General features: G+C 37.2%; 2 protein-coding genes across 11 annotated transcripts in view; one reads left to right on the top strand and one right to left on the bottom strand.

Annotated features, from left to right (window-relative positions):
• ABCB11 (ATP binding cassette subfamily B member 11) overlaps positions 1–13768 on the bottom strand; it is a 62201-nt gene that overhangs the window by 36320 nt on the left and 12113 nt on the right. For 3 of the 7 annotated variants that reach the window (XM_010713701.3, XM_010713699.3, XM_010713704.3), the window contains 4 exons: positions 12766–12883; positions 6787–6896; positions 4549–4651; positions 323–344 (listed from right to left, as the gene is read on the bottom strand). In XM_010713701.3, coding sequence (XP_010712003.1) covers positions 323–344; positions 4549–4624 — 98 coding nt within the window. In that variant the 5' untranslated portion in view covers positions 4625–4651; positions 6787–6896; positions 12766–12883. Of the gene's footprint in view, positions 1–322; positions 345–4548; positions 4654–6786; positions 6897–8812; positions 8918–12765; positions 12884–13768 lie in introns of those variants that run through there. The other 4 variants (XM_010713705.3, XM_010713703.3, XM_010713700.3 and 1 more) reach the window with 4 other exon arrangements.
• Positions 1–13768, top strand: part of LOC100543781 (dehydrogenase/reductase SDR family member 9) — a 50250-nt gene that overhangs the window by 32062 nt on the left and 4420 nt on the right. The gene's annotated exons all lie outside the window — the stretch shown is intronic.

Below are 13768 nucleotides of genomic sequence, written 5' to 3'. Positions count from 1 at the left end.
CTTATGGTCTAAAAGTTAAGCCTGAAAAGAAAGCAAACAAGGCTAATTCAAATTCCTTAAAAGCTCATTTCTCAAAGTAAAAACACCGTCAAAAATATTTGCAGAAGAAAGTCTATATTTTGCTGCCATTACATTATATTTGAAACAGCTGCTAGGACTGTTTTGGTCTGCCTTTGTCAGCTGTATTAAATAAGGTAGATTATCTCCTAGAGAATAGCTTCTTATTAAATCCCTGTATCTATAAATGTGTCAGTTTGATTGGATGACATTAACTTTGTTGAGTATTCCTAGAAATATTGTTACACTTGTGTACATGACTTACTCTGATTTCTTGAAGCTGTTACCTGTTAGGGAAAATAAATGCACAGTTTGGTTAATTATAATTATCATTCAAGAATATGATCTTCTGTAGGTATGAAAAACAAGTCCTAGAACCCTGTGAGATCTGACTGCTCCTAAGTTACAAAGCATCTTTTTCCCTCTAATATATCCAATCAGCGACAAGAATTGACATAAGTCTAAAAATGCCCTGGCAAGGTAATACCTATTTATGCCTGTTTTCTCTTGAAGAAATAGTCTCAAGTATTCAATTCCCAAGATGACAGAGTGTGTTACATTAAATACATTATTCATCACCAATTAAACATTTGCCACAAGTCAACACATTTTCATTGCAAACTGTTTGCTAGTATGCAGCTACGTAGCTCACTTGGACAGTGCCTCATTGTCCATGTGTGTTATCTGAAACGAGGAGCTGTAGCTTTTGCCTTCCAACAACTTAGAGATGGCCGATCTTGCAGAAAAGGGGCAGTTGTGCCCCTAGAGAGTAAGAGTAGACACTGGGTACATTCTGAAAAACCATAACTTAGAGAAATTGAATTATATTACAAGATACAGTTGTGCTGTATGGCAGCTCCTTAGTCTCTAAATGGTTTTGCATTTTCCAAGGTAGCAATGCTAGAAATAAGTGGTCTGAGTTTGGGATTGAAGGAACACCCAATTATAACTCCTTTTAGGGGTTAATAACTTTATTTGGCTTTAGCAAACAATGGTTTTATTCTGCTGTTTGTTATGTAAGTATATCCTATGAATCCCAGACATTTCAAAGAAGGATTCATACTTGTAAAACTATTATTAGAAAGCATAATTTGGTGTTACAAAAGAAAGAAAAACTGCTGTTCTCACTTTGTTAAGAGTTTGGCAGCTTGTGACAGCTGTAATGGTTTGAAACCATTCCTTGAGGATTTATAGAATAAGAAAAGCCTTAGAGGAAGTTTCCTCTGCAGGAAGAAAATTTGGAAGTACAATTTGGAAGTTCAATTTAAATACATCATCTGTACTTAAATTGAAGGAAAAAAACAGATGTAATAGCTCACCGTTACAATTGCAAAATAAGAAGAATAGAACAAAGTATGATTTCTATAGCAAGCAAAAATACATAGGGACAATTAAATAATGTATTAACCTAAAAAAAAAAGCAACAGTAACGTTTAAATGCTTTAAGAAAATTTTCAGCTTGAAAGAAGCACAGAACCTAGGAAAAGCTGCAGAAGGTGGTCAAGAATTTGAGGCTTTGCTGCAGCTATGTGAACATGGTAAAAAGTAAGCCTGAGGAAATCTGATACTTAAATCAAACAAATGAAAAAGCATACCCAAAAGGCTCCCAAATAAAGCTGGCTATTAACTATACCTACAGTTGCAGTGTTCTACTGTTGATCCAGAAAGAGCTAATACTTAGTAATATGTACAAGAGACAGTTATTGAAACAAACCTCACTGGAGATTATAGAGCAGAAGAGATCACTCAGCAGGTTGCCAGGAGCATTTTAAAGCACCAGTGTTTGCTTTTGGAAAGGTGTTCTAACAATTCAATAAACTGTTCACTACATTCAGCAAAAGATTGCATTTCCAAGGAAACTGAGAAACCAGAGACAACACTTTATAAGACAAAAAAAAATACCTGGCTGTAAAAAGGAGAGGAGGTTTGGTCCCAATAGTTGAAGTCCCAGAAGAAGTAAAAGCAGCAACTACATTAGACAAGTTAATAGGCAAGGAACAACTGCTCCAGTACAACTGGATAAATATTAGATAGCTGGGAAAATTTCTTAGGGGCTAGAACAGGCAAAAAGTTTTCTGTCCCTGAAGAAGGATATACCCCCTTTGCCTGTTCACTCCCTTTTCTCTTCACTTCTCTCCCCTCTCAGTAATACTAGAGCTCAAAGTACTCCAAGAGTTGAAACTGCCTTCAGCTAGCAGCCTCAGTTAAACATTCAAAACACTGCAGGGAAAGGGAGTGGGAAGACTCTACAGCTTCAGCACACGAATAGCTGCTCATTTCAGCAGGATGCAGGGCAGTGTGCTGGGGTAGCAATAGCTGGGGAAGAGATCAGACTTCCAGAATATGCTCACGTTTGTTTCTGTCATAATCAAAGAGCTGTGGATTCTGTTCCTATATTGCAAATTTTAGAATCAGCTGCATAGTCTACCATGCCAGTCTTGATTTTAGGAATACATTCAAGCTACTAGGAGAATACTTTCCCACACTAGCTTCTTGGAAGCATTTACAACAGATTTGAAGTTCCCAGCAAAAGCATACTCTTGATTGTTGGATAGAAGATTAGCTAGTACAGGAGAATAATCTCTGCAAAGTGAAAAGCATTTGACAAGGATAGTTAAAACCAAAATAATTATATGACTACTACAGGCAGACAGAAGGTGGGAACATAGCACCTTTTGCACGTGAAGACCAAAAAAATCACATGTACCACCACATGTAATGGAACGGCTACTTTTATACTTGAAGATGTTTGACAAACTCTACAAAAATCAATGCAATCAAGCCCAGAGCCAGACCAAATATTCCAAATGTGTTCAGATGCTACCATTACACTCACAGTCCTATAATATGTCATATTTCAGATAAAGATTGAGAGCAAAACTCAAACAGTGAACTATAGTAGATTAGAAATCCAGACTTGGCACTAACAAGCAACTACTGGGTATTTTAAAGTGAAGACAGATCACAGATGGTACACTCTCCTGCCATACAGCAGGGAAAGAAGCTTGAGGAAGTCTGTTACTAAAAAAAAAAGTCTCAGTAAGTCTTGAAAAAGTTCGATTATTGGCTGAAATTTCATGATATACATTGTTATGTGATGAATTCTTCTGCAAGCCACAATTTTAGCCTACAAAACATCACTGTAAAGTTCTCACAGAACTAAAGTTGCTGAAGGAGGACTGCCATAAACACAAGATGTCATCTAAGCTGGGGAGGAAATATTTAACATAACGCAAATTAGTGTGATTTCTGTTCTGATATTTTAGTTAATGAAAAATACCTCCAAGGAGGTCTGCCTTTGAATGTTAGTCTGAATACAGTTCAGTTTTCTCTGAAGTAATTTCTCATAAAATAAAATCCCCATGGTCTTCATCACTATCCCATCTGACTGCTCTAAAAAGCTGATGAAGTAAAAGAGAAAAGAGAACCCAAGATAAAAAGTTACTCATCAATCTGTTTTGTTCAGAGCCCACCCAAACCACCTATTTTTTTGATGAAGCAGGTGTAACTGGGAGTGAATGCCATGTTTGTAAATCCCAATAAGGCCCACGTTATTACAGGGGCTATTTATGCATGACCTCAAGCATTTCATTATCCCCTGGGAGAAGATTTTTAATAAAAGTTCAAAGAAATCCAGAGTTAGGCACAGCTGGCAGGGATTCTGAAAATACAGGCTTAGATGTTTACTTAAGGAATCTGGTGATACTTGAGTTACAGAATCTTCTTGCAGACCCCTTTTACTCTACGTAGGGTGCAGATACAGATGTACATTGAATTGTACTGCAGTTTATTTTCCCTAATGTGCTATTGTTTGGCTTCACTATGCATTATGCGTTTAATATATATTTGCATTGCCTCTCCCTTTGTCTGCTCTTCTCAAGTCTTACAAACAAAATTCAAAATATTTGTGTAGCAATTTCTCTTCATTTTTTCTCCTACCTGACTCTTGCTGCATTTGCATATACAAACTGGAAAAACGCACATTACCAGGGAAAAATGGAAGAAAAGAGGAAAAACTCTGATGAGGAAAAAGAATGCAGACTCTTGAAATGAGATATACAGCACAGCAATATCTCTTTAGTATTCTGCCTAATAGAGGTATGGCTGCATATACACATTTACTGAAAGAACCTCTAAAAAACAGGAAAGACAAGCTTCTGATTTTCTGTCCATTTACTTGTACACCAAGACACTGAGTAGGTAGTGCCTTGGTACCTAAAGGTACCTAAAAACTTAGGTAGACACTTTAAATATGTAGTCTGATAAGTAAATATCATCCACAAAGAGAGACTGTTATAAACAACTTTTTCAGAAAGGTTTTGCAGATAGCACACCTGTAGATTCACAGAACAGCAGCAGGTACCAGATAACTGTATTTATTCCACAGACTATTACATTTGTATTCTATATGACTATTAGCTCCACTTACACCACCCACCACCTTTTCTACGTGCTTTATAAAATCAGGCAACTGAAGAATAAACATCTTACATTTACCATCCAAGTCAAAAGCATAGTTATCTTCTCCCAATTTCTTGATGCTACGCAGAATAACAGGATCAGACATGATGATTAAGTGCTCAAATCAGAAATCCTTAAGAGAAGGGGGGGTGGAGAAAAATCGCATTAGCAAACATTAGTCTTTGAAAGTACAACTATATTACGTTAGACTCCTGCTTAACTCAAGTTCTGCCATCATCCCAGGGCAATGCCACTGATTACAATGCAAATTCTAAAAGTGGAACTAGAGTAGAAAAACGCATCAGAGAAGTACGTCCAAGCCAGCCCAAAGTGTAACTCCTTTAAAAGGCTTCAGTACCACCTCTGCCTTAAATGAGCTGCTCCAATGGGCTTTGCAGTTTGATGCAAACAGCCCTCTTGCCATTAATGGCTATATTAAAATCAACTATTGCTTTTCTGTAGATGCCATCCATGAATTACAGCCCAAGATATTAATAACAGATCCTGCCTCTGTTACAAGGGAGCAGTGGGCAGGAGATCTGCTCTGCTTTGTCTCAGCCCAGCCCAGCTGCTGGTGGTCACTAAGACCATGACAGAGGAAACCCTCCTCATTTATCATCTGTTCCTAAATTTTATACGTATTTCTCTAGCACAGGAATGATCAGGAAGACAGGCTGTAAAGGCCTAATTCTCTTGGTTAATTCTAAGCATCCAGGGTAGAATTCAATTATTCTTCTGTCATTTTAATGGATATTTATCAAAGATGCCTAATGACCTCCAGGAGCATTACAGTGCTTTACTATCCTTATTGCTAAAGTAAATTCTTCCTAATGTCTGATTTGAATTTTACATGTCATAATTTAAGCCCATTGCTTCTTATGCAATAGGGAAAAAATAGTTCTCTTCCACTTTGCAAGTAGGTTGTTATTTATTTGGAGGATAGGAAGTCTCCCTGTTAATATGAATAAAGCAATTCATTCAATTCAATTTTCCTTTGTTGGCTGTATCTCCCAAACCTATGATAACCCTCACTGTCTACTCCAGATTCTTTCTTGAAGTGATGAGTGTATAACAGTACTGAGTCTTACCAACAGTGAGCAAAGGAGAGACTATTTCACGTCTCACAGATCATACTCTTGTTTAGACAACACAGTATGAGATACATATATATGTGTGTGTGTGTTTTTACAAAAATATCACATTATTGATTCACCTTCAGTCCGTGTTTCACAAAAACACTCATTTTTTGCAAGCAATTTATTTCAGAGACAGTTGTTTTCCAAACTGTATCTTCACAGTTGATTACTCCTGTCTGCTTTTATCAGCATATAATAACATCTTACATTCTTCAGCCCATTTTTTCTGTTTGCTTAGACAAGTTTGGATTCTAGTCCTGTTTATCAGCATATCTGCAGCTTTTACATCATGCTCAAACTTAGTGAATATATTATCCACCATGCTTTTGTCAATATTATGGAACTATACCAGAAGAAAGACATATCTGCAGAGCTGCATTTAACACGTTCCTTAATTCAGACATTAATTCACTGATTGCTGCTCTATGGATGTAGTTTTCTGGCCTGAAAGTATCTGATGAGCAGAATTTGTTGATCCACGTTTGTTGACTGATGTCAGTAAATCCTGATCCCCTCACACTATATGATGCCCTGGTCTGTGAACCAAATTCTCTCTTTAAGGAAATAGATAAAGCCAAATCACTATAACAGCAAAAAATCTGACTAGGACTACAATAGTCACTCACAAAGTAAAATTACAGGAATTTTTTTAAATTATTCATCTCCACATGCAATGAAATAATTTATAATCTTAATGATTTTTTTTTTCCTGTTCTCCCAAACAGATGGTAAATGGGTCAAACAAGGCTATGTTACTTCCTTAGTTAAAGTATCAAGCATGTGTGCATTCCCAAGTTCACTTTTTGCTGTTTTATTCGACAGAAAACACACACAACCTGCTTCCAACTAGAAAGGAAAGCTTCACACACATATTACTGTGTTTCACATGAGACCTGATCTGCATTTCACTCAGCTGGATTTGTGTTGGGCGCATGGGAAAGGATTTAACAAGGAATTAATTTCCAGATAAGATCATTCAATTAATATTGAAATAAACATAGCTTCCCATAAAGAGTGAACATATGTTCCTGGCAGTTTAATGCCACTGGAGCTTTCACTGAAGAAGAGAGTGATGATTTTCCCCAAATGGAAAAAATATATATTAATTCAGTCTTCCAGTAAAAACACAAACCTTGTTCTACTTTCTCCTCCCTGCCTTTTGCTGTACTGGATAAGTTGAAGTAGTCTTAGACAGATCTCCAAAAACTGCTTGTTCAAATAATCCTAAAGATCCAGAAGTACCTTGAGGGGGGAAAAAAAGAACACAAAGATACTCAGTGAGCTCACTTCTGGCAGTTTTCTCAATGATCACACTGTCAAGACTATTTATTTTAAGCATGAATTCAGTTGTGAGGTTAGAGCTAGAGATCTCAAGACATGGTCTCTCATTTACAAAATGTAACAAATTTGACAGTGGTAGCACAGACTGGCAAACACTTCACAGTGAAGTGATTCTAAGGAAAACACAGCTTAAATATGCAATGAGCCTATGGCTTGTCAGCCTTTTAATCCTGGATAAGTGTTTTTAAAAAGGACGTGTTCATCTTTAAAAAAAAAAGCAACACTTATTTAAAACTTTAAAAAAAAATTATGAGTGTGAGAAAGACCATTTTTATTATTTACAGACTTTTGTTCAGAAAATTAAATCATCATTCACTTAATTAATAGCACCAGAAGATGGAAATTTCAACAACACAAGTTTTCTTCTGCAAAAGTTCATCACAATGGTAATTTTATCAGCAATTTGTTCTTACACAGAAGCCATAATTTGTTCCTAGATCTAGTAAGCACTGCTTTGCTTTGTTTAGCAAACAAATAATGGAAATATATAAAGAAAGTTGATCTAACAGCTGATTTTACGCTGAAGTCAGCATTATTGAAATTGTTACCCAGATTATAAAATAAATAACAGTGCATTTCTGTTTCAGAATGATAAAAGATAATGTCATGCTGTAGATTGATGAAAAAGGCAAAAGTAAAGCAAAGCCCAGTCATTCTCTGCCTCATCCTCTTTTAAGTTATTTATTATTTCACCTTGTAATCATAACATCTATATAAAATTTTGTGATGGAACATTGTAAAAATCAATTTGTCCTTTCAATGCTGGCATAGAGCATGATGCTGGGAAGTCTCACTTCAGTGCTTGCTTTGACACCATATTTTAACATTATGACATATATGACAATTTATTTTTTTTTTTAGTCTGAATTCTGATGCTATCTTAAATAATGGGAAAAGTGGGGGAAAAAAGATGAATGACTAGAGTAGGGATTCTTGTTACAAACACTCACTAGAGCTAAACTTTCTGGAATTGTTAAAATTTCTCAATTAAAAAAAAAAAGTGACTGCCCCATATTTCTGAAAAGAAACACATTTATTCCTTCCTGAGGTTCAGAACATCAAATATTATCCATATTCTACCATAGGCAGCAGGCATCATTCATGACCTTAAACTAATATAGAACAATAGCATGCTGAATTCGAATATTAAAACAACATTCCTTTGGGTCTGGAAGTTTATATGGGGACCACTTACACCTTGAAAAATTATGATGCTGATGTCTCCATTAAGAGTGATTTGGATAACAGAAATCAGAGATAACAGAAGATTACATCATCCAATCTACCCGAGAGTGCCAAATAAAAACTAGCAACAGAGAATATGTCAGAAGCTGCACTGAAGTGAAACTGCATTTTACCACTGCCAGCAAAGTTATGACTGCTGGAGTTTTTATAAACAGTTATATTTATGGAACTCAAAAATCCATATTTTAAAGAGAAATCATTTGAAAACGCAAACAAAGGAATGCTACAGAATAAAACAATATTCAGACCTTCTCCAAAACCATTTGAAATCTTTTTCAGATCAGATCTTTATGCAGAATAAATCCTCATTTGACATTACGATCTCTCCCTTTTTGTTTAAATCCTGGTTGATCAGATATTAACGACAGCATACATGCAGAAAGACATACTGCTTCAAAATACAACTTGAACAATTTATCCGTCAGATAATCCCATTCAAAAAACACTAATTGCGCAGATTAAATTTAGCATTCAACTCGGATTATTTTGAAGGAAAAATACAGGTACCCTTCAGTTCAAGAAGTTTTATCGGTAATCTATGACATATTAGATGTGATAGATATGTTACTCACTCGTGGCTGCAAAAAAACACATAGAACAAATTGCAAGAATCCCGTTCAATTAGTGAAGCACCCAAACACTTCCCATCGTGTTTTCATTACTCTAACCCATCTTTAAATTGAGCATTGGTTATTTGCACCTGAGTCAATAACCTTGTGGTCACACTGGTTACAGTTCATTGACATTTAACGGAGGGTTTAAATTTGACTAATGTAATCTCACAACTTCAAGTCAGACCTCTTGGAAAGCAATTATATATGAAGAGACCAGATAATTCTCTTACAAAAAATAAAAATAAAAAAAAATTATTCACAATGAACATATAGAAAGAGACTATTATAGCCTTATTTTACCCTATATCACAGTATAGAATTACTGTATTAGCTATGTGGTTTCTAACTCATAGCTCACCCCAATTCCACAGCTATGAAATTTTTTACCATTCCTCCTTTAAAAGATGAATATTTTTAAGCAAGAAAAGCACTCAGCAATAGTGAATTCTCATTGGAGATGGTCTCTCAGTGGATTTTTCAATAAGGGACTTTGGTGAGGACAATGCTGTGACCCCAGCCAATGACATCTGCAGGGTTTAGAGGGAAATAACAAACACGGTTTAGTTCTCCTCTGAAATCAGTTCTCATCACAGAGATCTTTGTCTAATATGATAAGATGGAAAGGTAACTCCTTAATCTCAGTGATTGCTGGCTTCTCCTCAGGTCTGTGCCCTCAGACTTTTCATGACAAACCCTTCTGCAAAAAAGTGCCTCAGGATCAAACATAGCTCACCCAAACTCTGTTTTTCTAGTTTAGAATCAGTCCCACACACATAGCAACAGCATTATCAAACCTGCTGTCATCTCCCACTTTCATAACAAAAAGTGTAGACAAGTCTACATCTTTGCTAATGCATACAGCATAACTTGGTAAATAACACTATCTGAGATAACATCACGGAGCTAATTATTTCATCCACCACATATTAGAATCACGAAAAAAAATAATTCCATGCAGTGCAGAGTATACAAGTAGATAGGATGGAAGGAAAATGATACAGCAGAGAAGACAGCCACTTTATGTCATTATCCCGCAGTAATTTCTCCAGGACCACTGTGTCCAAAGGTCATAAAGTTGCACCAATTTTCCTTTCCAAAGCACTCAAGCAAAATCACACTTAAACACAGTGAAGTCCAGCATCTCCAGATAAGTCTTGGTTTTACAGAGCCAGAGTATGGTTTAAGCTATACACAAATTACTTCAGTCTTTCCACTTAAAGACTTTGCTAGTGAAGTGGATTAAGACAGTGATGGATTGGAGCTAACACCATAGACTACCTTAGTTCTTGCAAAGGGCTCCACTAAATTTCCACTTTTCTCAACTTATTAACATACAAAGTCCTGAAGATTAATAAATTCTAACCTGACTTTATGACATGGGCCAGAAAAAATGAATGCATGCTGAAAAATCATCCACCTGTGCATGGCAAGGTAGAGAACACACAGCATTCAGTTTTGGTAATGCAGAGTCACCTTCCTGTTTTACAACTGCAAGTGGAAAAATTGTGATCTCCTCTGTCTTTCTTGCATTTTGACATCTTCTGACGTTCTGGGAAAACTCTTTCTATTGCTAAATTCAGTCCTAGAGATGCTTCATTGAAAGATGAAAGGCACAGAAGAAACAGAGAACAGATGCTCCCACTCTTGCATTCTGATAGGGAACACATGCAGCATCTCCAAACCAAAACAGGCAATGGATATTTACTTCATGAAACCTAAGCAGTACTGTCAGGATAAGTCCCTCAGTCTTGCCCTGAGTTGAAGGGAAACATTCTGATTACAGTTCACAAGTTCTTACTTCTTTACACAGGAAGAAAAAGATTACAATTCATTGAGCCAACTGCAGTAAAATAATTGCTTCTTCTTTGAGTAGATGTTTATTCCAGTATACTATCAGAGTTACTTTCTTTTCAGGATATTTTCCAGCAATCCACAGGCATAGGTGAATAAAAATGACTCTTAGTTATTCCTGAGCAGATAATTTCTGTGTAAGAAATTAAAGTCAAAGTGCTCTTTTAGCAGAGGACTCCTCAGCTTCAAGCTGTAGTATGCAACATATTGATTTTTATCACAGTACTGAACAGAGCTAGTAGAACAGAGCTAGCAATCGAATAAAGAATACTTCCAAAGCTTCATAAAGATAGTCAGAAATTTAGCACTGTATGCTCACAGTAGCAGGTGACTACACTTTTCTACCAGGTAAATAGATTCAATCTGCCACTGCAGGCTGAGGTGTCAGATGATCAGCTTGTTTCAGTGTTTTGTGATGAGGTTTGTATGCAAATAAAGCAGTCTGGACTAGTCTGCTGGACAGAAAGCATGGAGCAAATAGCTTTTCACACTTCATTAATTTATTTGGTAGGCATTCACAACCAACTTAATTTTTATAGCTAGCATACAATGGTCCCAGGGCCAAGGAGCCAAATACCAGATGACTTTCTCCTGAGTATAATATCCCCATCTGAACTCTGCCACATACACTGATAGCACTTCAGATGGTGAGAAGTACAAAGCAGACCTCAATCTCATAGTACACTTCCGCTTCTGCATTGCACTTTATCTTCCCTTCCTCTGATCCTTTAAAAACAAAGCAAATCAATTTATTGTCATCTTTATTTCTCCAGGTGTTTGAAGGTATTTCTTACTGTTTTGCTCCACTTTTTTTTTTTTTAAACCTAAATAATATTAAGTTGATGTGAACTCTCAATCTTTCTTCTGGTACCCTGAACTAAGGGACATTTTAGTTAAAATACACTGTTTTGATATAGTTTGCAGATTGAAACATTAGTCAGAAGACTTCAACACCTGTTACTGGAGCATCCTTTGTTACACATTATTTATAAAATTCATCTGAAAAAAAGAAATGTCAGTAATAAAGATATTTAGAAGACACAGACAACAAAATCAGGCCAAAAGAGAACAGCCTTCTCTCAGACTGATCAGGGCAAAACCTAGTGGATTTAGGAAGCTATATGAACAATCAATATAGGCACAAAGCTGGTTAGGTTGGAAGGTACCCACATTCCATATCTTCATTCTTGGCACACAGCATTTATACAAACACAACATAACATTCACTTTGTACAAAGCAGAATGAATTTTACATGGAGTTTGCTGATTTGAGATTTATGCTATTAAAAAGGGAACTTTTTAATAAGTTACTACCTTTTCCAAAGATCTTTAACAAGTATTCTATGCACAAACCTGCTTTCTGCTCGTAAGACAAAAGTAAGACTTCCTCTTTCAATGGGTTTTATCATTTTTGCTGCAAACAAAAAACTCTTTGTTGGTAAGAAATCACTTTCCTGTTTTGTAAACAGATTATGTTTCTTCATAATGAAATGGCAAATTGTTGACACTTTTTTTATAGTGAAACAAGGAAAGTACCTCTGGGTACAATGGGCTTGTTTATTTGAGTGTGATTTTCCCTTCCTATGGAAAGTATAAAGTCCAAACTGGTGATTGTCTAGTGGATGCTTTCAGGTGGGAAGCTAGCATACAGAATGAAAGAAACATTTCTTCTTCCATGGTCTAAGTCTGTTTAGCCTCACTAAGTCATAGTGTGTTTATTTCTTAGTCACAAAAACACAGTATGGTTGTTGCAAAGCAATGTCTACGGCTGTTCCAGCAAGTAGCTAGGAGGCAGTCAGCAAGAGAATTACCCCTAGTTACTTACTCTATTTCTATAGTTACTCTCACCATCTGATCTTGAAATATGCTTGAAGCAGGACATGCATTTGCTCATCCCTTTGACCTAATCAAAGTTTGGCAGCTGGTGTTCTTGCCATTTCAATTTTTCATTTTTGTGCAAATAAAAATAGCAAAGGCGCTTCAAGAAGCAAAACAACACCACCTGTAAATTTTATCAATTCAATGCGCTGAAAATAAAAACCTTTCACACAGTTGTTTACCTCAGCTGTTCTTGTCACAGGATGGCATCTCCTGTGGGCTTGCTTGTCCTCAGCACCTCAGCTCTCCCAGACGCTTCTGGAATGTTCTGGGAACTTTTGACCCAGTGCCTCCAGGAAACTAAAGGAAATATAATTTTTCTTGATTAGCCTTTTGGTTTGTGCTCCTTTTGTTTGTGGCTCCTGAAACAAGCACAGATTTTTTGCTTACTTCTGCAGATCTTAGATCTGCTGCCCGAGGGCTGGTGCTGCACCTCTCTGTCTCACCTGCAAGCGGGAGTTGGAAACACAGCCTGTACACAGCACTCTTAAAACGTTGTCATTATAGCATTTCATTAATCTGATAAAAAGTCTTATCAGCCCACCGATGAACCATGAGACCTTGCACTGCACTGCCAATTGTCCCATGTTAGCAGACGTGCCTGATTCTGTGGAAAACACCTGGCTGAGCTTTGTGTTCCAACAGCCTAGCTGGATTGGCTGTTACTTTTATTTACTGACCACATCACAGGTCCAAACTGTGCTTTTCTTACGTTAACCTGCTCTCCCTTTAGTTAGCACCTGTGTCACAGCTGAAGCAGCACGTGAGGAAACACAGCTCTGCCCCCCGCCCTTGGGCTGTTCCCACTGCGGCCCCAGCTTCCCGCCTCAGGACTCAGCTGGGGCGCGTGGGCACGCGGCGGGGCTGAGGTAGTGCAGGCAGGAGCTGCAAAAGTAAAGAGGAAAGAAAGGGATGAAAACCAGTCGCTCTGCTGGGTCATGTCCTAACAAAGCAACAGTGAAACACTACACAGGAAGAGCAGCTGCCTAATTACCTCACCACGCTTTCTGCTAAACTGATGCTGCAAAGGAAGTTAAGCAACGAAACCCAGCAACTGTGCACTGCAGCTTTTGCAACACCATGGGTCACTTCCAGCCCCCACACAGAGCTTCGGGGCACCAGCATACCTGCTGGTGTAAGCAAGCACCAAGAGCAGCCACAGTGCTTGCAAGTGAAAATAATGTG

The sequence above is a fragment of the Meleagris gallopavo genome, chromosome 7, assembly GCF_000146605.3.
Source record: "Meleagris gallopavo isolate NT-WF06-2002-E0010 breed Aviagen turkey brand Nicholas breeding stock chromosome 7, Turkey_5.1, whole genome shotgun sequence".
In the NCBI taxonomy this organism is placed as follows: Eukaryota; Metazoa; Chordata; class Aves; order Galliformes; family Phasianidae; genus Meleagris; species Meleagris gallopavo.
Note: the sequence above shows the minus strand (reverse complement) of the source record. Positions and strands in the feature narration are given on the sequence as shown.